Raw genomic sequence first — 24,044 nt, forward strand, 5'->3', positions numbered from 1 at the left:
TAAGAATCCATATGCAACTCATTTAACCTCCCAATAACCCTCAGAGACAAGACCTGTCACTATGCCCATTTTACAGATGAGCACACTGAGGCACAGAGAGGTGAGGTGAATGGCTGGCAGGGACTGTATCATGTCCCCCTAAAATATGCTTCAGCCTGGCTGGGCCATGATTTTTAGGTTTGGTTATGTAACGGTGTCATCATCTCCCGTGATGTGATCTGATTTGATCAGCCAATCAGTTGTAAGGGGGTTAGTGTGGGATGCAACACCTTTACTCCAGTCACAGCCCTGATCAGGTATAAAAGGAGTTTTCCTGGAGTGTAGCTCTCATCCCCTTTTATGTTATCAGAGACAAAAGGAGATAGAAGAAAGCAGAGAAGGAGGGACCCTACTCCTACTACTAAGAAAGAAGAGCTGGGAGCACAGGGTGTCCTTTGGACCCAGGGTCCCTGTGCTGAGAACCTCCTAGACCCAAGGGAAGGTGGATGCCAAGACACATGGAGATCTCCATGGAACACAGGGCCCAGAGATGTTGAAAGGGGACAAGGAACTTCCCCCAGAGCCAACAGACAGCGAGCTTTCCCCTAGACCTGGTGCCCTGAATTCAGACTTCTAGCCTAACTGAGAGAACAAGATTGTGCCTGTTAAAGCCATGCCCTGTGGTGTTTCTGTTATAGCAGCACTAGGTACCTGAGCCATGTGCCCAAGCTGTATGGAGGAGGGCAGAAGCTGGAATGCAGGTCCATCTTCTGAGTCCCACTATTCACTGCTCCCCTGTTCTGCCCCCTGGGCACTAAAGCACACAGCCCAGCATCAGGCACATCACACCCGCAGCTCCACACACCTGTGTTTGGGAACAAGGACTCTGAAGGCGGACCCTGCAGAAAAACGTGTGTTGGAAGGTCCTATCTAACCTGTAGCCACAAATGTCCTGAATCGACCTACAGGAACTTGCTTTTGACCTAAGAGTCTTTGCTGGCAGGAATGGTTAAGAATAGATTAAATGAAAGCCCAGAGTCACTTTTACTGCTGCAAGGTCAAGGGCCTGTTTGGCCCTTGGTCCTGGTTCCTGAGCTGACCATACCCAAAGCCAATGAGTGGCGGTTGACCAGACCATGAGAGACCACCTGTAGGCTGATGCTGACCACGGGATGCCATGTGAGGAGGCCAATGAAAGCTTTGGAAGACGGAGGCTCAGTGGGGCTTCCTGGGAGGGTAAGTGGGGCTTACTTCCAGGAAGGTAAGTGTATCGCCTGATGGCGTGGGTGCTCTGCACTGAGCCCCTTCCTGGGCCTCATCCTGTGTGTTCATATCCTTTTTCCTGCTAGATTAAATACTGCCCTTTCTCTGGAGTTTGTGAGCCATTGCTAGGAGCTTCTAGACCTAAGAAAGAGAGAAAGGGCTGGTATCCACTCACCTGGTCCTGGGTGAGTGGGGGTGAGAGAGAGAAGGGTCTGATATCTGCTAACTTGGCCCCAAGTGAATGGGGATGAGGGTGAAAGAGAAAGAAGGGGCCAGTGACCACTGAGCTGGTCCCTGGCTAAAAGGAGATAAGAGAAAGAAGGGGCTGGTGCCTGATGACCTGGGTGAATGGGGATGGGGAGTGGTGCCTGCTGACTCAGCCTGGGGTGAATGGGGATGAGAAAGAGCTCTGTGCTGGCAGCGGGGGTCTGGACTGACTGGGGGAGGGAGCTGAGATCCCCCAGGACCCAGCTGTGTGCAGAAGGGACTTACCATCTGTGGTGCAGTGAATTACTTGGTGTGGTTTTTCTAGCCATAGTCTTTGTAACTCCCACCAGATTAATGGATGGGACCATGCAAATAAGGTGTGATGTTGGGATTGGTTAGTTTTGTCACTCTGCCAGGCTTAAAATGAGTCCTTCTAGAGGCAGAGAGGGGATCTCAGTGCCACCAAGAGAGAAGAGCTGGAGGTGAAGTGAACCGTGTCCTTGGACCCTAGATCCCTGCACTGGACCTCCCTGGCTGAGAGACACCCAGCAGAGAGAGACACCCTGGCAGAGAGAGATATCCTGGCAGAGAGACCCCTGGCAGAGAGAGATGTCTGGCAGAGAGAGATGTCCTGGCAGAGAGACCGCCTGGCAGAGAGAGATGTCCTGGCTGAGAGACCCCTGGCAGAGAGAGATGTCCTGGCTGAGAGACCCCTGGCAGAGAGACAGCGGCAGTGGACCCAAGAGGCATGAGACAAGAGTGGTGGGCTTAGCCCACAGACAAGAAAGCTGAGTGTCCCTGGGCAGAAGGCTTACTGACGGAGTGGGGTGCACCTACGTGTACCTACTGGCAGAGCTAAAAGAGCTTTGTAACACCTGCCTGAGCAGGGCAGAGGCCAAGCTGCGAGGCTAAGGGCCAAAGAGGCGTGTCTGAGGGCACAGCAGAGGGGAGACTATCCTGATTGAAGAATTGTATCCTGAGCACTTTCCTGAGGCTGAATTGTACCCTTCTACTTCCCTGATAAACCCCATAATCATGAGCATTGTCTGTGAGTTCTGTGTGGCCATTGCAACGAATTATCAAACGCAGCAGCAAAGCAGTGAGTGCTGTGGGAGGGAACGGCTGGTGTCAGAGTTGGTTAAAAAGGCTGGAGGGTGGCGGGACGTCTGGCCTCACAGCAATCAGCCTGCGGCTGCTGATGGTCATTCTGTCTTCCTCTTGTGAAGTCAGAGGAGGTCAAAAGATGCCACCTCCGTGGCCTGTAGCACCAGCCACCACACGTTTGGCATCAGGGGGTGAGCTCGGCCCCCTGCACGGGTCTACACAGTTGAGGCAGCGAGCAAGACGAGCTGGAGAGAACCCTGACTGCAGCTGCAAACCCTCTCCAAGACCAGCAAGTCCCTTCACGAGCTGAAGGAAACGCAACCGAGGTGAGCAGGGACGGCCTCGGGCTTTTGATGATGCTGTGACTACTCCACGAAGGATGAAAGGAGCCAGTCTGGCTAAAGCAAATGGGCTGACCGCACTGAGTCTGGACTTGTGATAATCAAAGAGGGGGCAGGCAGACATTTCTCAGGGCTGGCCACCGCCAACTGAGTTCATTTTAGAACTCAGATGAAACCTGGAGGTAGGGCAATGATCTAGGGGACAGAGGAAAACGCATACGTTGGGCCTTAAAAGAATGCCTTAGATTTTTTCCCTCCTTTGATTATTTGCTTTTCCTGGTAAGTTTCTTATTGAATTTCAAGATCTTGCTCTCTCTCCAAGGAAGAGGCTCCATCCACGCCCCTGTGGCTCAGGGTCCCCACTTCATTGTGTTTTCTAAGTACTGCCCATGCCCCCCAACACCAAGCCATAGGCACCCGCAAGCAGTCCAACCTGGGGACAAAAACCACATTGTGCAGGTAGTCCTCAAATGTCTTCCGGAACGAGGACTCCTCCAGCTCCTTCAGAATCTGAGAGTCGGTCTTGGGGCAGGAGCAGCATTCGCCGGCCGACTCCTCGTAGTCCGTCTGATTGTGTTTCTGAGAGTCCTCGGACTCGAACGGTGGAGACCAGGTCCGGGAGGGCAGCTTCAGCCCTGCAGGGAGGCAGTGTGGGGGCTCGAGTCTCCCTGCCCCCCAACCCAGCACACACACACACAAACCAGAGGGGGCTGTCACACAGAGAGGGGCCACTCACAAGAGACAGAGGGCAAAGTGGCGGCTTGCTGGCAGATTCTTCTCCTTCCATGTAGGAAACCTGGGTTTAATGCTCACCCAATGCATCTCATGTGCACCCACCACCTGTCAGTCATTGGAGCTTCTGGTCTCAAACAGACCAGGAAGAAAGGTCTGGTGATCTAGTCCTAATAATCAGCCCATGAAAATGCTATGGGTGACAATGGTCCCTCTGCGGCCGATGAGGAAGACAGTGCAGGACCAGACATTTTTTTGATCCACTGTGCGTGGGGTTGTCGTGAATCAGGGGCCGCCTTGATAGCAACCAACAGCAAGGGACAGAGCCAGGGCAGGGGACCGGGATTAAGCTCTACCGCAAAAATGAAAACCTCCCTCTCAAGAGTTCTGTGAGCTTCATGGGGTGGGGGCCTGGTTTGCTGGTCCGATAGAGCCTGGTGGAACCACTGAGACTATGGCCCCTAGCTGCCCTTCAGGTCTGAAATTGAACCCACACCTGTGGCTTCCAGGCAAACAATAGACAGGCATATGAGTTGAACATTTACCTCAGGTAGATACACTCCTTGGAGAGAGCAATCATGGGAGAAAGAAGGGCTGCTCATGCACAGGGAGACAGCTCAGGGGGCAGGAGTGCATGGAGGGATGGACACAGGGAAGAGGTAACTATGGGGAGGAAGTGGGAGGGGAGCTGTTATACTGTGGTAAATTGTGATCAATGTCATGAGGCAAAATGTATATGAACTGTTGTATGGAAAGTGAATTTGTTCTGTAAATTTTCACTCAAATCACAATTAAAAAAAAAAGAGTTCTGTGAGCTTCAACCGAGAAAAGGCGGATCAGTGTTCTGTAAAATATCAGACACCGTGACCCCATGGGACTTAAAGGACTCAGATAATTCCCTGCCCTGGTGGAACTTACATTCTAGTGGGGAGAATAGGGGGTACACAGTATATTTATAAATATATATGCCATTGTTCAGATGGTGGTGCATGCTTCAAAGCAGGTGTGGTAGTTGAGGTTGTGTGTTAATTTGGCTGGGCCTGGTTGAGTGGCTGGGCAGTTGGATGCAGTTATTCCCCATAGCGAGATTGGTAATTAACTCCATGGTGGAATCTACTGGATAAGCTGCTTTAGGGATGTGGGTTGCTTCCAGTACGTAAGGGGAAGCTTTGAGGAAGGTCTCCAGCATGTAGCACGCTTGAATCCTACATGTAGCTGAGTCGTTGTTCAGCAGCCTGCCATGCCCTGCCGATCCTGGGAGTTTCACTGGACTTGAATCAACGGCCTGCGGTGTGGTTTGGTAACATCGGGACCTGTGCCTTTTTACTTGTTGGCTTTGGGTCTGTCAGCCTCAGCAGCCAGCAGCTGCCTGTGTGTGAAGAGATGCCTCCAGCTTCAGTGGGCCAGGAGTGGGAGGCAGAGCTGAAGCCCAAGGTCAAGTGGCTTTCATTTAGCCCCTAGAGGCTGGCACTTTGAACTCAGACTTTAGCCTCCAAAAGTGTAAGAGAATAAACTCCCGTTTGTTAAGCCATCCCATCTGTGGTCTATTCCTGTCAGAGCAGCAGTAGGTAACCCAAACAGTGCAGTAAATGGATAGACGGTGTCTGGAGGTGTTATTTTTTTATGGAGTTGTCTTGGAGAAGTGAAGCCAGCCCTGGGTTGTATAAATGGTTAAGCACTCAACTACTAAACAAAAGGTTGGTGGTTTGAACCCATTCAGAGGCACCTCGGAGGAAAGGCCTGGCAATCTGCCTCCAAAAGGTCACGGGCTTGGAAACTCTATAAAGCAGTTCTACTCTGCACACTTGGGGTCGCCATAGGTCAGATCAACTCAACAGTAACTGTTGTGTGTTTGTTTGTTCTGTCTTGTAGAAAAAGACCTTTGAGCAATGCTGACATTAAGTCAAGGAATGAGCCCTGCATATATCCTATTGCTGCTTCTTGTTTGTTAGGTATTGTCAAGTCAATACCAATTCCTGGTGTGCAGAGTAGAGCTGCCCCAGAGGGTCTCCCAGGCTGTAATCTTCATGGGGGCAGACCATCAGGTCCATTCTCCTGTAAAACCGCTGACTTCTTGGTTAACAGCTAGTGCTTAACTATTGAGCCACCAAGACTCCTTGCAGCTATCTTCCAAGGAGCCCTGGTGGCATAGTGCCTAAGGTGTTTGACTGCTAACCAGAAGGCTGGATGTTCAAACCCATCAGCCACTCCTCAGAAGGAAGATTGGGCAATCTACTTCCATAAAGATTTACCACCTTGGAAACCCAAAGGGGGTCACTATGCAGCTATCTTGTTGTGTTGTTGTTACATGCTGTCAAGTCAGACTCGACTTATAGCGACCCCTCCTTGGGTTTCCGAGCTATCTTAGGGGAAGGCAATTCAGGCAGAGCCGAAAGCAATCACAAAGGTCCTGAGGTGGGAATTTTCCTGGCATGCCCAGGTACAAAAAGGCCCAGTGTGGCCAGAAGGGAGTGAGGGCCTGAGTGGGGGTGGGCCAAGTCACAGCTGAATGAATGAATGAATGAATGAATGAATGGGACAGTCAATCAACTGGCCACACAAATATAAAGTGACAGGAGGGCAGAGCAGAGAATTTCACGTGGAATTCTAAGGGGTCTGACCTATAAACCTGCGGCATCAGTGAAAGAGCTGAAGGTCTATCCATGAATCCGTAAGTCAAGCTAACACAGTGGCTCTCACCTGGGGTGATTTCTCACCGCGGGGGGGACACTGGGCAATGCCTGGAGACATGTTGAGTGTCACAAGTCAGGGGACGGGGGAGCTAAAGGCATCGAGTGGGTGGAAACCCAGGATGCTGCTCCACAGTCCCCAAATGCCCAGAGCACAGCTCTGCCCCACAGGGTTCGCCTGGCGGATTTTTTTTTTTTTTTAAATAATCACCAGGCCTTTCTTCCAAGGCACCTCTGGGTTGGTCCAAACCTCCAACCTGTAGGTTGGCAGCTGAGTGTGTTAACCGTCTGAACCCCCCAGGGACTCTGAAGTTTATTACCGGATGCAGAACAGCTTGCTGGGTTGCCTGGGAGAGGGCTACATAGTTATGGCATTATGGACTGAAGAGAGAAAAAAAAACAGTAAGGTAGGATTTGCTTGGGACAGGAGACGCCTGCATTTTCCTGCAGAGGAAGGGGTGTTTGTGGGGCACTGCCTTGCTTCCTGATGCCTTTTATCCCTTTCTGGCATCTGTAGTATGAGAGTTGCTATGAACTGCTGTCCACTTGGCCCCTGACTCACAGACACCCCGTGCACAACAGAACGAATGCCACACGGCCTGCGCCGTCCCCACGATTGGCTGTGGACGGACTAGACCACTGTGACACATACAGCTGTCGCAGGCTGATTTTTAGAAGCAGATGTCCAGCCCTTTCTTCCTAGTCTGTCTTAGGAAACGTGTTCAGCATCCTAGCAACACGCAGCCCTCCATGGACGCACAGGTGGTGGCTGGGGGTGAAGTGCCCTGGCCGGGAATGGAACCTGGGTCTCCCACGTGGGAGGCGAGAATCCCATCCCTGAACCACCACTGGCTCATCTCAAAAGGAAAGGTCTCAATGGGGCCTGAGCCCTTCTGACTTTGTCAGTGACGTCTCCACACTCTCACGTGTGTTTCTAGCTTTTGCACAGAAGCCCTGGTGGGTTAACTCAGCTACGTCCACAGAAGTGTGGAGGAGGTGAGGGGAAAAGGAGGGAGAGGAAGAAAGAGAGAGGAGGAGGGGCAGGGAGAGCGGAAGGGCTGCAGGGAGAGGAGAGGGGAGGAGAGGAGAGGAGGAAAAACCCCAGAGGGAGATCGAGCCAGGGCACAGGGCATGTCTGGTCTGGACACATGTGCAGGGTGTGTAAGATGTTTAGAAACGTGTTTGTAGGAGAAAGAGTGGTGTGTGCACGTGTGTGTACCGCATGAGACAGGGTTGCATGTGCACATGTGTGTGTTTGTATGAGACAGATGGTGTGTACATGTGTGTGTTTTCATACGAGACACAATGGTATGTGCACATGTGTGTTTTCATACGAGACAGAATAGTGTGTTTAACTGTGTATATGTATCTTTGTATGAGATAGAATGCTGTGTACACCTGTGTGGGTTTTCATAGGAGACAGATGGCATGTACACGTGTGTGTTTCCATAGGAGACAGAATAGTGTGTTTAAGTGTGTGTATGTATTTTCGTAGGAGACAGAATGGTGTGTACATGTGTGTGTGCTTGTAGGAGACAGAATGGTGTCTGCACATGTGTATGTATTTTCATATGCGATAGAATGGTGTGTCCATGTGTGTGGGTTTCCGTAGGAGACAGAATGCTGTGTACGTGTGTGTGCACACATGGGTGTGTGTGCATGTGGGCGCATGCATGGCCACAGACTGGGCCAGGAGGTACATGCTTCCCTGGCAGGGTAGCAAAATGGACAGCAGGCGTGTGGCACCAGCCGCTCCCAGCACACCTGCCTGCGCTCACCTTTGAGGCAATAATCCAACTCATACAGCTCACTATCTTCAGCCTGCCTCTCCCAGAAAACCAGGTAGTGAGTGATGTTGCCATTGGGGTCCGAGGGGGGTTTCCATTTCAAAATAATCTGGGAGGAAGAATTAGAGACCGAGATCGGATCCAGAGGGACGGAAGGATCTGGAAAGAGAAAGGAGAGAGGTCCACTGTGAGGCTGAGTATGGGCTGCTGGGTGGTCAGCACACACGGGAAGGACATCATGGGGATATTCACCGCAGTGTTAAAACTGGGGCGAGAGGCAGACACGTGGGAGGCTCCCCCAGTAAGCGACAGGCTACCAAATGACAGTCCCCTTGTACCACAGATGACTGAGCTGTGTGGCAAGCGGGAGTCCTGGTGGTGCAACAGCTGAATGCTCGGCTGCCAACAGAAAGGTTGGCTGTTTGAACCAGATAAGCTGCTCCCACAAGGAAGACAGCCCAGAAAACCCTGTGGGGCAGTTCCACATTGTCCCACCTGGTCACTGTTGACTCGAGGGTACCCAACAACAACGGCATGTTAAGCTCTCTCAGTTCTAGGCCCTGGGAAGACCCCGAGGGGAGGGCGGATGGTGGAAAGAGACAAACTCACACTGTTCGGTTAACGCTTGTCTCAAAGTGAACCCAGTGACAGGACAAACTTGGGCAGCTTGATGCCATCCGTATTCATTCCTGTCCCTGAGCTGGTCATCCATTCAAGTCCCCCAAACACACTGCCTCGGGCTCCACAGGATCTTCTCAAGAGTGGAGACAGTCAGGGAGGTTGTTGAGGGGTAGCGCTGGGACTGCCGGGGCATAGAGCACAGTGCGCTGAGGCCTGGGAGCCGGAAGGTTCTGGAAACCATAAGTTCTCTGGTGGTGGGGGACTCAGGATGGGGACCCAGTCATCAAGTTCAGACTGTCCCCTATAGGAAAGGGGTTCTCTGTCTCACACTATTGACATTTGGGGCTGGATAATCCTTTGTCGAGGAGCCCTGGTGGATCAGTAGTAGTTAAAACACTCGGCTTCTAACCAAAAGGTTGGTGGTTCAAACCCACCAGCTACTCCACAGGAGAAAGATGAAGTGGTCTGCTTCCATAAAGATGACAGCCTTGGAAACCCAATGGGGCAGTTCTATTTTTCATACAGGGTCACTATAAATCAGAATTGCCTTATTGGCAGTGAGTTTGGTTTTATATACATGTAGAATAACTGCTTAGAACAAACCTTATGTTCAAATTTCAGTGAGCTCTGATTATCCTTAACACCTCAAGAAACTCCGAGTCCCCTAACCACCTGCCTTACTGATGTCCTAGGACGCTGCCCACACTTCAACCCACACACTGAGTGGGAAGGAGAGAGGAGGGAGTCATGGGGGCCGGAGGGTCAACACGGCTCATGCCATCTGACCCATTAGGAGTTTCTTCTGGTGTACAGTGTGAGCAGGGGTCAAACTCAAATTTTTTCCCAATTAAACCCAAGGAGGGTTTTACAGCTTCAAAATTATTGACATTAAACCCATTGCTATTAAGCTGATTCTGACTCACAATGCCTCTAGAGGACAGAGTAGAACTGCCCCCATAGGGTTCCCAGGGCTATAAATCTGTACAGAACCCGACTGCCTCATCTTTCTCCTACAGAGTGGCTGGTGGGTTCAAATTTTGACCTTTCGGGTAGCAGCCAAGTGCTTTTTAACCACTATACCACCAGGGCTCCTGTACTGAACACCAAAACCAAACCAAATCCACTGCTATCGTCTCAATTCCGATTCACAAAGACTCTACAGGGCAGAGAAGAACTGCCCCATAGGATTTCCAAGGCTATAAATCCTTATAGAAGTAGACTGTTTCATCTTTCTCCCATAGAAGATGGTTTCAAACCACCGACTTTTTGGTGGGCAGCCAAGTACTTTAACCACTGTGCCACCAGGTCTCCTTACTGTTGACCTAAGGGCTGGATCATTCTCTGTGGTGGGTGTCATCCTATAACTGTTGGGTGTTCAGCAGCATCCCTGGCCTCTAACTACTTGATGCCAGTAGCACCCTTCAAGTCCTGACATCCACAAATGTCTCCCGACATCATCATGTGTCTCCTTAGGGGCTAAACTGCTCCTGTTGAGGACTGCTGCTCTAGGAAGATTAACCAAAAAAAAAAAAAAAACCCAAACTCACTGCCATCGAGTCAGATCCGACTTATAGCAACCGCTCCTTGGGTTTCCGAGGCAGTATCACTATGGAAGTAGATTGCCCAACCTTCCTTCCAAGGAAGTAGCTGGTGGCTTTGAACCACCAGCCTTCTGGTTAGCAGTCAAGTGCCTTAGGCACTATGCCACCAGAGTTCCCACCTAGGAGGAGTAAGTCTTTATAAAAGTATAAATAAATTGCTATGAAATATGCCAGCCAAAAAATGTGGGGGTGGGTGGGTGCAGGGAACAAAACACAGCAAAATCTTGATGATTTCTGAGGCTGGGTGATGGTTACATGGGGGACCACTGTTCTTCCCACTTTCTGTAATAAAACCCAAATATCCAGCCATTTGCTATTGAGTCAACTCCAACTCATGGTAACCCCCTCCCATGCATCAGGGTAGAACTGTGCTCCCTCAGGTTTTCACGGCTGTGACCTTTCAGAAGCAGACTGCCAGGTCTTTCTTCTGAGGTGCCTCTGGGTGGGTTCAAGCACTGACCTTTAGCTTAGTAGTTGAGCACTTAACTATTTGTGCCACCCAGGGAGCCTCCACACCCAAACCACATCCACTGCCGTGGAGTCGATTCTGACTCACAGCGCCCCTAGAGGACAGAGTGGAACTGCCCCATAACGTTTCCAAGGATGTAATCCCTACAGAAGCAAAGCCCAAACCAAACCCACAGCCACTGAGTTGATTCCAAGTCACAGTGCCCCTATAGGACAAAGTAGAACTGCCCCATAGGGCTTCCAAGGCTGTCAGTCTTTACAGGAGCAAAGCCCAAACCACACCCCCTGCCATACACTAGATTCTGACTCACAGCGCCCCTAGTGGACAGAGAAGAACTGCCTCATAAGGTTTCCAAGGCTCTACTCTTTACAGGAGGAGCTCTGGTAGCATAGTGCCTAAGGCACTTGACTGCTAACCAGAAGGCTGGCGGTTCAAACCCACCAGCCACTCCTCGGAAGGAAGGTTGGGCAATCCTACTTCCGTAGTGATACTGCCTCGGAAACCCAAGGAGGGGTCGCTATGAGTTGGGGCCGACTCGATGGCAAATAACAACAACAACAACAATCTTTACAGGAGCAGGCTGCCTCATCTTTCTACCATGGAGTGGCTTGTGAGTTTGAACTGGAAACCTGGTTAGCAGCCCAAAGCTTTAACCACTGTACTGCCAGAGTTCCTTCAGGGACCCATAGGAAGGAAAAAATATTTCCCTCAGGAGACTAGCTGCTACTGCTTAATCTGAAAATATAACCCTCAGAGCCTCGCTCCTATAGCAGTGACAACCACACAAAAGAATGTCTGACGTGACATTGCTGTGTTAGCTTGTCAACTGTGAGATGCCTGACCCAGGCCCAAGTTCAGATTCACAACACTTACTGGTGGCATCTGTCTGCACATAGATGATGTCACTCTTAGCCCCGTAGGTCCGCCGCTCATCAGAAAAGGTGACCAAGGTCTTGACAAAGATGGCGTACTGGGTCCAGGGCTTGAGACCACGCATCAGCCACCCGGGGTGGGTCTGTGACTTGGGGTCGTTGGACCTCTGGGGCGGGTCGATGTCCACCACAGTCCAGCTGTTGGAGCCACAGGCGTCCTGCCCGTCAAACTCTGTCACATTCTGATAGGGGCTTCCAAGACAAAACAGAAGGAGATGGTTACCCTTACTCAGAGAGTCACTGAGGTACTGAGGGGGCAACTTACAGATGGCTACGCTGGGCCGCGTTCTGCTCACCCGCCTGAGCTATCTGTCTCTGTCATTTTTGTTGTTGAGAATATACATAGCAGAACAAACAGCGATTGAACAATTTCTACATGTATGGTTACTGACACTGATGATGTCCTTCAAGTTATGCAGCCATTCTCACCCTCATTATCTGAGTTGTTCCTCTCCTCTGAACACAAACTCACTACCCCGTGAGGCTCCCATCTAACCTTTCAAGCCGCTGTTGTCCATTTAATCTCATGCAGATAATTCTTAAAAGAGCACAATGGTCAAGGTAGGCATTCTTCATTAGTGAAGCAAAGCTATTGTTTAGTTTAAAGAAGACTTTTAGGTCACCTGCCCAGTCTTACTGGAAACCAACAGAGGAGGAGCCAGAGAAAGTGACCCGCCCACTGCCACTGAGTGGATACTGACCCACAGCACCCCTAGAGGACAGAGTGGGAACTGCCCCACAAGGTTTCCGAGGCTGTCAGTCTTTATGGACAAAACGCCCAAACCAAACCCAATGCCATGGAATCAATTCCAACTCACAGCGCCACTAGAGGACAGAGTGGAACTGCACCACAGGGTTTCCAAGGCTGTCAGTCTTCAGGGAAGCAAAGCCCAAACCACACCCACTGCCTGGAGTCGATTCTGACTCACAGTGCCCCTAGAGGACAGAGTGGAACTGTCCTATGGGGTTTCCAAGGCTGTCAGTGTTTACATGAGCAGACTGCCACATCTTTCCAGGGGCTGGTGGGTTTGAACTGCTGGCCTTTTGCTTAGCAGGCAAATGCTTAACCAATAAGGCATCAGAGCTCTTTAGAGAAAGCAACAGCCACCCTTAGTCTCAATTTCCCTATAACAACAACAGCAACAACAACTATAAGAGCAGCAAAAACCCCGAGTTATTGGTTAGATCCCATGAGAGAAAACGTATGACTTCTCAGCTCATGGCCTGCCATGTAATAAACCTTGAGATGGAAATAGCATGATTACCACTGGCTTCACCACCGGGACCACACTGTTGTTAGCCGCTGCAAGTCGGCCCCTAACTCCCAGCGACCTCATGTACAATAGAACGAAACGCTCCCCAGTCCTGCGCCTTCCCCACGCTCAGCAGTGGATCCGACCACAGGGTCTTCATTGGCTGATTCTCAGAAGGAGATCTCCAGGCCTTTCTTCCTAGTCTCCCTCACTCTGGAAACTCTGCTGAAACCTATTAGCATCCTAGCAACAGCACACAGGCCCCCAGGGACACACGGGTGGTGATCGCACACAAGGGACATTGGGCGGGAATAGAACCCGGGTCTCCCAGCTGGAAGGTGAGAATTCTACCACTGAACCACCAGTGCCTGTTCCTGACCACTCACTACCTGTCTTCAAATTCCAACTCAGTCATCTACTCAGAGCTGCTAGGGAGACGGAGCCCCTTTGCTAAGAACACTGAGTTGTATATACAAGGGACAGAATGGAATACTCCTCCAGGAATCCAGCCAATCTGGGTTTCAAAAGAAACACGTTTGCTTCTATGTCTGGCTTTTGACAGAAAAGAGATCTTACTGACGTCATCCACCATCAACATGTGAGATGGAGGATGAAATCAACGAGATGTATTCAGTGGTTGTTCTGAGGAAGAACAGCCCAGAGAGGAAGACCAGAGAAGAAGCCCTGAGCCGCAGCCCAGCAGACACATGCTGGCTGGCCTCAAGTCACGGTCTCCTGAATGCCTTGCTCCTGTACTTACGCCTCTTTGTAGAAAAGCATGAACCCTAGGAGGTCCCGGAAGTCGGGGGGCCAATACGGCTCCCATCTGAGCAGGATCTTGTCAAAAGACGTCCGGATGTAAGAAAACTTAAGTAATTCATTTTCACCTGAAAAGTATTTAAAAAAAAAAAAAAAACCCACAAATTAAAAACAGGCTGCATAAGTATTAAACGGTTTCAGACCAAAGCCAGTGATCGCACAGTTCCACTGGGAGAAGGGAGCTGATTGGCGGACACTCCCTTGCTGTTGCAGCCTGCCTCTCCCTGTGTGAGTGCGAACAGCCATGTAACCAGGCCTCCAACATCAGCCGATGACTTCACTGGGTGCTGAACTGAGTAACAGGTTCCACTCCGACGCCAGAGGCAACTGGCCGTGCATTATTGGGATTTTCAAGAGTAACATTTGTCCTGCCATAATTTTCTCCTGCATACCAACTTTCAAGACTAACCTCAAAAGAGTCAATTCTGCTGTTGTCTGAAGGTTCTCCCTGCCCACTCACAGAGCCAGATTCCTGTGATCTGATGGTCCCCTACCCATCCCCCTCACCCCTGCTTTACTGTCCAAACTCTACTCTCAGTTCTTTGATTGTACTTCTGACTCCACCTTAGAATCTGCTCCCGGAAGGACTCAAACTGACACAGTCATTCATTCATCTTCAAACCCCTCAGCTTCAGCGCCGGGGCTGATGATGTATATATATATGTAGGTGCCATTCATTTGCACATCCACTCACCCACTCAGTCATTCATGCCTCAGTCCCCCATCATTTCACGCACTGCTCTCTTGGCCCCTTCCAGGTATTAGGCACTATCCTCAGTGCAGTAGCCATGGGAACAAGATGCACACGCCTGCCCTCAGTACTTCAGAAAGCCTTCCCCAGACATGGTTCTCTTAGCTCACTAGGGGACAGAGACTCTCCCCGTCCAGGGGCGGTGTGGGGAGGGCAGCCATGTTGTCTGGTCCGTGGGTGAATGGACCAGGACAGCACCACTTACAGGAGGCCTGATCCCCGTTGGTCTTCAGGGCAATGTCGTTTCTCTCCTGGCGTCCCTTGGTTCCTGAGACTTCCTCCATTTTGTGGATCTCTGACAAGCAGAGTTTGGGGTTATAGTGGAAGAAGAGTTTCCCTTGAGTGATGGAGAGGTTGTGTTTGCTCCAGTCCCACAGCTGCCTCAGGTTCTGGTTGTCCAGGGCATAGAAGGAGTAGTTCCTATGGAAACACACACACCCATCGAGTCATTCAGTGCTCATCTGTGCCAACTCCAAGGTAGAGGGAACAGGTCTGGGGCCCATCTTGTTCAGGGCAATGACCCCAGTGCTTTCTACATGCCTGACACATATTCAGTAAGCACTGGGGGAATGGGAAGAGATGGGAATGGAGGAATGCTTAAAGGCCATGAAGGTGTCTGAGCTCGGTCTTACAGAGAGCGGTAAGATGGTGATGGGTTGAAATACAGGTTTCGCAGAGGGGAAGGATCAAGGAACTGAAGCAGCTGAGTGCAATGTGGGCCCAACAGAGAAAGCAGAGAACCCACTCTGGCCTAAAAGGAAACAAGGTGAGAAAAGCCAATTCCTCCAGATTTCCAAGGCAGTATCTCTACAGAAGTAGATTGCCCAGTCTTCCTTTCAAGGAGTGGCTGGTGGGTTTGAACTGCCAGCCTTCTGATTAGCAGTCAAATGCCTTAGGCATTATGCCACCAGAGCTCCCAGGCTGAGAATGTGTGACCCTCCTCGGTAGGCAGAGGGAAACCATGGATGGTTCTGGAACAGCTCAGTGATTTGACTGTTGTTATGTTATGTGCCGTCGAGTCGGCCCCGACTCATAGCGACCCCTCCTTGGGTTTCCGAGGCAGTATCACTACGGAAGTAGGAATGCCCAACCTTCCTTCCGAGGAGTGGCTGGTGGGTTTGAACCGCCAGCCATCTGGTTAGCAGGCAAGTGACTTAGCCACTATGCTACCAGAGCTCCTAGACCTGTTCTTTCTGATGATTCGTGGACTACTCAGCATGCAATGAATGGAATAAGTAAGTATCTAGACTTGCTCTTGGGTTGTGGTGCTGGTGAAGAATGCTAAGAATACCATGGACTGCTAAAAGGACTAACAGATCTGTCCTGGAAGAACTGCAGCCAGAATGCTCCTTGGAAGCGAGAATGGCCAGACCTCGTCTCACCTACTTTGGTCATGTTGTCAGAAGGGACGATTCCCTGGAGAAGGATGTCATGCTCGGTAAAGTGGAGGGTCAGCGAAAAAGGGGAAGGCGCTCAACGAGATGGACTGACACCGTGGCTGCAACGATGGGCTCAGGTATAGCGAGGATCATGGGGCTGCCACAGGACCGGGCAGTGTTTTGCTCTGCTGTGCATAGGGTCGCTATGAGTCAGAGATGACTCGACAGCACCTAACAACAACAACAGACTTGCTCTGTCCAACCCAGCAGCCCCATGTGACCTTGAGCATCTGAAATGTGGCTTCTCAGAACTGTTGGTGTTGGTGTTGCTGCCCTGACACAAGGTAACCCACGCACAATGAAGCAAAACACTGCGTGACCCTGTGCCCTCCCCAGTACTGGTCGCAGACAGGACCACTGGGATCCACAGGGTTTCTCGTGGGCTGATTTTTGGAAATAGATTGCCAGGCCTTTCTTCCTCATTCATCTTGACCTGGAAATTGTTCAGCAGCCTAGCAACATGCAAGCCTCCAGGGACAGACAGTGGTGGCTGCCCAGGAGGCCCAGCATCTGGGAATCAAATTCAGGTCTCCCACATGGAAGCCGAGAACGCCACCACTGAACCCCCATAACCACTACTGACTGCAAATGTCTCTAATTCACCGAATTCATCTTCAGTATGCTAGCCACAAACCCAGAACTGGGCACACGTACCCGATTTCCAGGGTCTCTCCTCGAATCATACGTAACTTCCGGAAGAAGGAAAGCGACACAAGTGCGTAGGAACGGCGGATTTTGAGGTATCCTGTAATCTCTTCAATGAGACCAAGGTTGGCCTCTAGCTCAGCTGCCAGGTTGTCTACAGAAAGGGGAGAATATTCAGTGCGTTTCTATAGAAATATTTTCATCGTCCCATAATTACCCACAGTGAGGAAAAAACAAAAGAAAACAAAACAAAAAAACGACAAACCTGTTGCTGTTGAGTTGATTCCAACTCACAGCAACCCTATAGGATAGAGCAGAACTGACCCATAGGGTTTCCAAGACTGTAACTTTTACAGAAGCAAAGTCCAAACCACACCCACTACTGTGGGTTTGGTTGACTCACAGCGCCCCTAGAGGACAGAGTAGAATTGCACCATAGGGTTTCCAAGGCTGTCAATCTTTATGGAAGCAAAGCCCAAACCAAACCCAGTGCCGCCAAGTCCATTCTGACTCATAGCAACACTACAGGACAGAGTAGAACTGGATTTCCAAGCCTGTAATCTTGACAGGAACAGATTGCCACCTCTTTCTCCCATGGAGCCACTATGTGGTTTCAAACCACCAACCTTTCAGATAGCAGCCGAGTGCTTAACCAATGCACCACTGGGGCTCCTTGGAGTCATGATCTAGGCTGAAGATGGGTTCAATGGGGTCAGCTCAAAATCTGCCATGCTTAGAACACAACTGAAGCCCTTACTGTGGGGTCTGTTGTTGTTGCTCACAGTTGCTGGGGAGTTAAGCTGTGACTCTGGCAACCCCACGTACAACGGAACCGAATGCCGCCCAGCACTGAGCCATTTGGTGATTATCGGTCGGCTTGAGCACATGCTTGCGGCCACTGTGTACTGTGTACTGTGACTGCCTTCCAACCAGGGCACTCAGCTTCCAGCACTGCATCCAATATTCTGCTGTGACCCACAGGGCTTTCACTGGCTAATTTTCAGAGGTAGTTTGTCAGGCCTTTCTTCCTGTGTGCCTTAGTCTGGAAGCTCTGCTGAAACCTGTCCACCATGGGTGAGCCTGCAACTACCTGAAACCCCAGTTGTGTAGCTTCTAGCGTAACTGTGGCATGCAAGTCACAACAGTATTACAAATGGACGGGCGGGTTTTTTGCCACTACCTGATCTTGGACTGTCCATTCATTTGTTTATTGGGAAGCTCTGCCACAGGGAGGACTGTGCTTTGCTCACTGTGTGTACTTAATAAATGTTTGCAGAATAAACAAACAGAGAGGATGCTTTTTTGCCCGTGACAGAATCTCTTTCTTTTTAAAAAACAGAATTAAAAAAATTTTAAAAACTTTTTTATTTGTGCTGAAAATGAGTTTGTCTTAAAACATGGTCTACAGGACCCTACAACAGGACATGTTGCTTGATTGTTACAAATGCAAGTTCCTGGAACGCTCAATGTTCATTACAGCATTATTCGCTACAGCCAAAAGGTGGTGACAACCCAGGTGTCCGTCAACAGATGACTGGATAAACAGTACGTGGTCCATCCATATGATGGAATCAGCCATGAAGAGAAATGAACTTCTCACGCATCCCACAATGTGGATGAACCTTGGGCACACTCTGTTGAGTGACATAAGTCAGCCACAAAAGGACATCTATGGTATGATCCCACTTATATGAAGCAGGCAAATGTATACAGAGTTTGTTAGTGGTCACCAGGGGTGGAATGGAAAGCAAAAGTGGGAGACATTGCTTTGGGGCACTGAGTTTCTGTTCATGGTGGTGGAATAACGTGGAAATGAAGAGTGGCCATGATTGTACAACATGATGATAGTAATCAATGGCTCCGAATTGGACGTGGAAAAACTGTCGAACTGCCAAATATTTTGTTATATCTATTATTACCACCAGAAAAGAAAAGGAAAGAAAATTCCTAGATGCTCCCAATCCCACCAAGGAAAAGCAGACCCTCTGGGGGTGGGGCCAGGATTAGGTTGTGGATTTCTGGTTTTGAAGCAAACTCCTTAGTTAACTTCAACTAACGAGAGAACCCCTGGTCAGTGCAGTTGAATGAAATCACCTCTGTGAGTGTGGTGGTTATGTTTGTGTGTCAACTTGGCTGGGCCTGGTTGAGTGGCTGGGCAGCTGGTGGTAGTTATTCCCCATGATGAGACTGGCAATCACCTCCATGGTGGGATCTACCACAATCAGGTGAGTAGCTGTTTTGGGATGTGGTCTGCTTCCCATGTATAAGAAGCAGCTTTGGGAAAGGTCTCTAGCCAATGGCACGCTTGGACCCTGCATGTAGCCATGTCGTTGCTCAGCAGCCCGCTATGCTTTGCCGACCTTGGGTCTTACAGTGGACTTAAGTTAACGGTCTGCCATGTGGTTTGGTAACATCGGGACTGTGCCTTTTTACTTGTCAACCTTGGCCTTCTCAGCCTCAGCAGCCAGCAGCTGTCTGAGTGAAGAAATGCCTCTAGTTCCAGTGGGCCGGGAGCAGGAGGCAGAGCTGGACCCCAAGGTTGAGGGGCTTTCACCCAGCCCCTAGAGCCTGGCACTTTGAACTTGGACTCAAAGCCTCCAAATTGTAAGAATAAACTCCTATTTGTTAACGCCATCCCATTGGTGGTATATTCCTGTCAGAGCGGCACTAGGCAACCAGAACAGTGAGCGAGGCAGAGTCTCTGCGAGTTTCATGTTCTCTGCCCAGCCATCAGAGTCCCTGGGTAGCACAAATGGTTAAGTGCTGTATCGTGAAGTGAAAGGACGGTGGTTCGAACCCATCTAGAGGCCCCTTGGAGACAGGCCTGGAGGTCTGCTTCCAAAAGGTCCCAGCCTTGAAAACCCTACAGGGCAGCTGTACTCAGCACACGGGGGCACTATGGGTCGGAATCCACTCGACAGCCCCCAGTGATGCAGTGATGGTGCCCAACTATCTGCTCCCAGGGACAGTGCAGTCCAGCAGGCCCCTGGCCACCCGCCCCCGCCCAGGGGACTCACTGCCTCCTCGGATGTTGATGATCAGACTCCCGTTGACCACAGTGCACCCACGGAGCTCCTGGGCGGACGTCACCGAGTCGATAGTCTTCTCGCCCTCCAGGAGGTGGCAGACCTTGGGGCAGGGCCCCAAGCAGGGGGTGCACATCAGGCTGAAGAGAGAGCACAGCTGAAAGGGTCAGAGTGGGCACAAGGTGGTGGATACAAACCCCCCACCCCAACTCCAGCACTAACGATACTTGGGGCTGGAACATTCTTTTCTGTGGAAGCCCGTTCTGTGCACTGTACGGGGCTGAGCAGCATCCCTGGCCTCCACTCACTTGATGCCAGTAGCATCCTCCAGGCGTGACAACCACAAATATCCCTAGACATGGCCCAATGTTCTCGGGGAGTGCAAACCACCCTGAGGTAAGAGACACTGGGCTCAAGAAACATCTATGCATCACTCCGTGGTGACAGGCCCTATATATACTGAAGTCAGGGGCTCACGCTTTTACCCCACGATGACAAGGCTCAGACAAACACAATGTGGTCCACCCACCCAATGGAGTATGACTCAGCCAGCCATAAAGAGAAGTGAAGTCCTGATGCATGCCACAACACGGAGGAACCCTGAAAACATCACGGTGGGCAAAATAAGGCAGACACGAAAAGATAACTATTATCTGATGTCATGTACAATAACCATCTAGAACAGGCAGTGGACAGAGACCAAAATTTATTGCTGGCTACCAGGGGTGGGTGAGAGGGGAAAAAGGAAGTCTTAGTTTAGGGGTGCTGGGTTTCTGCTAATGGAGTGGGAGAGTTTGGAAATGGATGGGGTGAGGGTGGAGTTTATACATGTGGAAAGGGAGGAACTGGCAAATGTTTCATTGCATATCCTTTTACCACAATAAAACAGTTTTTACAAGGTAACAGTACTAAAGTCTTCCATTAAACAAAAGAAAACTTGAGGAGGAAAAATGGCGAAATTTTTTTTAAAGCCTGACAAAGTAAAATCTTGTCCCAATGAGTCCTGATTGACACCCTGCACTCTGGCCTCTTCCACAAGGTAAAGGAAGATTCCCAGTATTAGGGAGCAATAGGCACCGTCAATTTCTTAGGGGTGCAGCTCCAAGGGCCATGCCACTGTTAGCTGCGGCACCAAAGGCACCGGTAGCCATCGAGTCAACTCCGACTCACAGCGACCCCGCATGTGTCAGAGTACAGCTCATGCTCCACAGGGTTTTCATGGAAAACCTTTCGGAAGCAGATTGCCAGGCCTTTCTTCTGAGTGCCTCTAGGCAGAATCGAACTGCCAGCCTTTCACATAGCAGCCAAGCACTTAGACTTCTGCACCACTCAGGGTCTCTGGCACCAAAGGAGACCCTGTATTTCTTAAAACCCCAAACTCACTACCATCAAGTTGATTCCAACTCATACGGACCCTATGACAGAACAGAACAGTCTCATAGGGTTTCCAAGGCTGTCAATCTTCACAGGAGCAGACTGCCACATCTTTCTCCCGTGGAGCAGCTGGTGGGTTCACACTGCTTTCAGCTGGCAGCCAAGCACCTTAACCACTGAACCACTAGGGTCTTAGTTGAATCTACCGTGTGGTGCTGCGGAAGAAAGGCCTGGCAATCTGCTTCCATAAAAAGAGTTGTTGTTGTGCATTTCTGCCTCACAGCAGCCCTGAGTGACTGAGTAGAAATGCCCAATAGGCTTCTGTAGGCTGTGATCTTTCCAGGACCCAATCACCAGGTCTTTCTCTCGTGAAGCCGCTAGGTAGCCAACCTTTAGGCAGTATCCATAGAAATACTGCCTCATTTGGCAGCCAAGTGCTTAACCTTTAAGCTACCTCCATGAGATGACAGCCCCTGAAATCCCTATGAAGTCCAGTTCTCCTAGGAAGCAGGTGGGGTCACCATGCGTCAGAATCCACTTGATGGCAATGTGTTTTTCTTGGCTTTAGTTGCCAGGAAGGAGAATCACCTCTAATTTAAAGCTAATGTCTTTTATTAGTTGTCCCAGTGAACCAAGCACTAAAGCCGACGTCTTTTAAACAAACGTCTCACCAGCAGATGTTAATAACTGCTCATTATTTCAAACATGAAAAGCCAGAAATGAATCAAAAGAAACAGAATCATTTTCCCAACCTTACTGATAAACTGGCAAAACACAGCTCCATCTGGCATGCAAAGATGATGTACAGAGGCCTATTTTTAGCCAACAAAGCCACTTGGTGGGTTTCATCAAAAGCGAACAAGACAAAAACGTGTCGTACCTGCAGGCTTCGCAAATGCCAGGAAGAGAGGTTCCCAAGGCCCAAGATAAAGGCTGTTTCCCTTCCCACCCTCCCCACTCAGGGACATAAATTTCCCGCCAGAATGGGCTCCCTTTGGCTAATTCTCGGGCTGAAGAGGAAGATGTTCTGCGTAAGCGGATCAGTTGCAAGGCCCCTGGACGTGCGTCTGTTTCTGATTTGTTTGATGTTGTTTTGTTTGTGTAAAACTCTCAACACAAAAACCAGGAAACAGATTTTTAAACTTGCTTGTGACCCCGAGACACCAAAATAGCTCCTCGAAGGTGCTAAGGGCTTGAACAAACTGGTGGAAATCTGACTCACCGCCAGCGAGAAAACGCTGCTGCTTCTCACCAATGGTGGGAAACGGTCTGATTGCAGGGCCTTTGAAAAGCAACAAAGCCCTGGGAAGAATCTGGAAGAGGGGGTCTTCCTTTGAAAGCCAGTGCGCTAGGGTTAACGCCCTGAGGAAAACAGGCGCCCGGACCACATGGGAGATTCTGGGGAAACAAAGAACCTGCTGGTCTTGTTTTGAGGCAATGGCAGCAAGCCTGCAGGCGGGTGTTCAGTGTGCCAGGTGCCATGCACTGAGGAACCTTCCCTGTGCAGCTGGCACAGGCTAAGACAGCGGTTCTCACCTGGGACCGATTCTGCCCCCCAGGCACAATGGGTGATGTCTAGAGACATTTGTGGTTGTCACAACTTTGCGGGCAGCATCGCGTGGGCAGAGACCAGGGATGCTGCCTCGCACCCTAAAATGCACAGGACGGCCCCTACCGCAAAGAAGGATTTAGCCCCCAATGTCATCTGTTAGGGTAGAGACTCCTTGCATTAATTATTCGGGAAAAAAATGTTGCATTCCATCCCTGTTCACACTCAACACCGGAATAAATTACCCAGGTGTGACAGTCCGGCCTCTGGGTTCCCCTCTTCTCCCCTCTCCTGACTTCATTTGTGTATGTCAGCATGGGCACTATAGTGGGACTTCAGGAGGTGCTGATTATGGGACGTAGAGGGGTTCATGGATTCCCCTAACCCAGTAGGTCTCAACTGGGGTGATTCTGCCCCTCAGAGGACACTGGGCCATGTCTGGAGACACCTGTGGCTGTCATGACGTTGGGGAGTGTGTGCAACTGGTATTGAGTGGGTGGAGGCCTGGGATGCCACTCAACAGCCCACAGTGCACAGGACGCCCCTCAGAGAACAGGCCAACAGCTGTCAACAGTGTCCAGGTGGAGAGCCATCAGTCTCAGGAATGAGATGCTATTAAAGATGTCACCCACTGTGGCTCCCGAGGGGAGAGGCGCAAACAGCCCATTCCTTCTCCAGAGGTGGAGGCCCCATGGGCATGGCTGGAACAAGGTGGGACACTTCCTGGCTTTGGGACACTTCCTGGCTTTGGGACAGCCAGCCACGGAGCCAGAGGAAGCTGTTCATCCCCAGCCACCACCAACGACCCCACTGCCATCAATGACGTGACACCCAAGTCCCTCTTTTAGGTTGGAGACACTCATTCCCCCGGCTGCTGGTGGCCCAGTGCCGACCTTGGGGATACCCTCTACTCAGAGGGGTTATGGGGTGCAGGCCATAACCAGTAATGGTCAGTGCACAGGTATAAAGGCCTGTCCTGGGCCTCACTCTGGGACACCTCCACAGGGCCATCGTGGGATCGACCAAGGGCTTTGCTGGGGGCTGCAGCAACGCAGCATCTCCTGGTACCCACCCCTGCTTCCCGCGCTCCTCATGGGCACCGCTCCCAAGAACACTGCCCGTTCCACCCCCTGCAGGAAAACCTCTATCTCAGAGTCTACTTCCAAGAGACCAGCCCGGAACAACCCATACCACACCCACTGCCATAGAGTCTATTCCCCCTCACAGCATCCTTGGAGGACAGAGTAGAACCGAACCACAGGCTATCAGTCTTTACAGAAGCAAAGCCCAAACTGAACCCACTGCTGTGAAGTCGATTCTGACTCACAGTGCCCCTAGAGGACAGAGTGGGACTGCCCCAAAGAGTTTCCAAAGCTGTCAATCTTTACAGAAGCAGACTGCCTCATCTTTCTCCTGAAGGGCAGCTTGTGGGTTTGAACCACTCACCTATTGGTTAGCAGAC

At 50.6% G+C, this 24,044-nt stretch overlaps 1 protein-coding gene across 1 annotated transcript in view; it reads right to left on the reverse strand.

Annotated features, from left to right (window-relative positions):
• The window catches only part of INSR (insulin receptor), a gene marked incomplete at its 5' end in the record, with an annotated part of 174,746 nt that overhangs the window by 39,234 nt on the left and 111,468 nt on the right, over positions 1–24,044 (reverse strand). Inside the window, 7 exons of the mRNA XM_007957682.2 lie at positions 3,328–3,529; positions 8,095–8,262; positions 11,668–11,918; positions 13,740–13,866; positions 14,755–14,969; positions 16,643–16,787; positions 19,651–19,799. Coding sequence (XP_007955873.2) covers positions 3,328–3,529; positions 8,095–8,262; positions 11,668–11,918; positions 13,740–13,866; positions 14,755–14,969; positions 16,643–16,787; positions 19,651–19,799 — 1,257 coding nt within the window. The remainder of the gene's footprint in view (positions 1–3,327; positions 3,530–8,094; positions 8,263–11,667; positions 11,919–13,739; positions 13,867–14,754; positions 14,970–16,642; positions 16,788–19,650; positions 19,800–24,044) is intronic.

This window comes from Orycteropus afer, unplaced genomic scaffold (genome assembly GCF_000298275.1).
Source record: "Orycteropus afer afer isolate SDZICR_OR568_19922 unplaced genomic scaffold, OryAfe1.0 scaffold00774, whole genome shotgun sequence".
NCBI lineage: Eukaryota > Metazoa > Chordata > Mammalia > Tubulidentata > Orycteropodidae > Orycteropus > Orycteropus afer.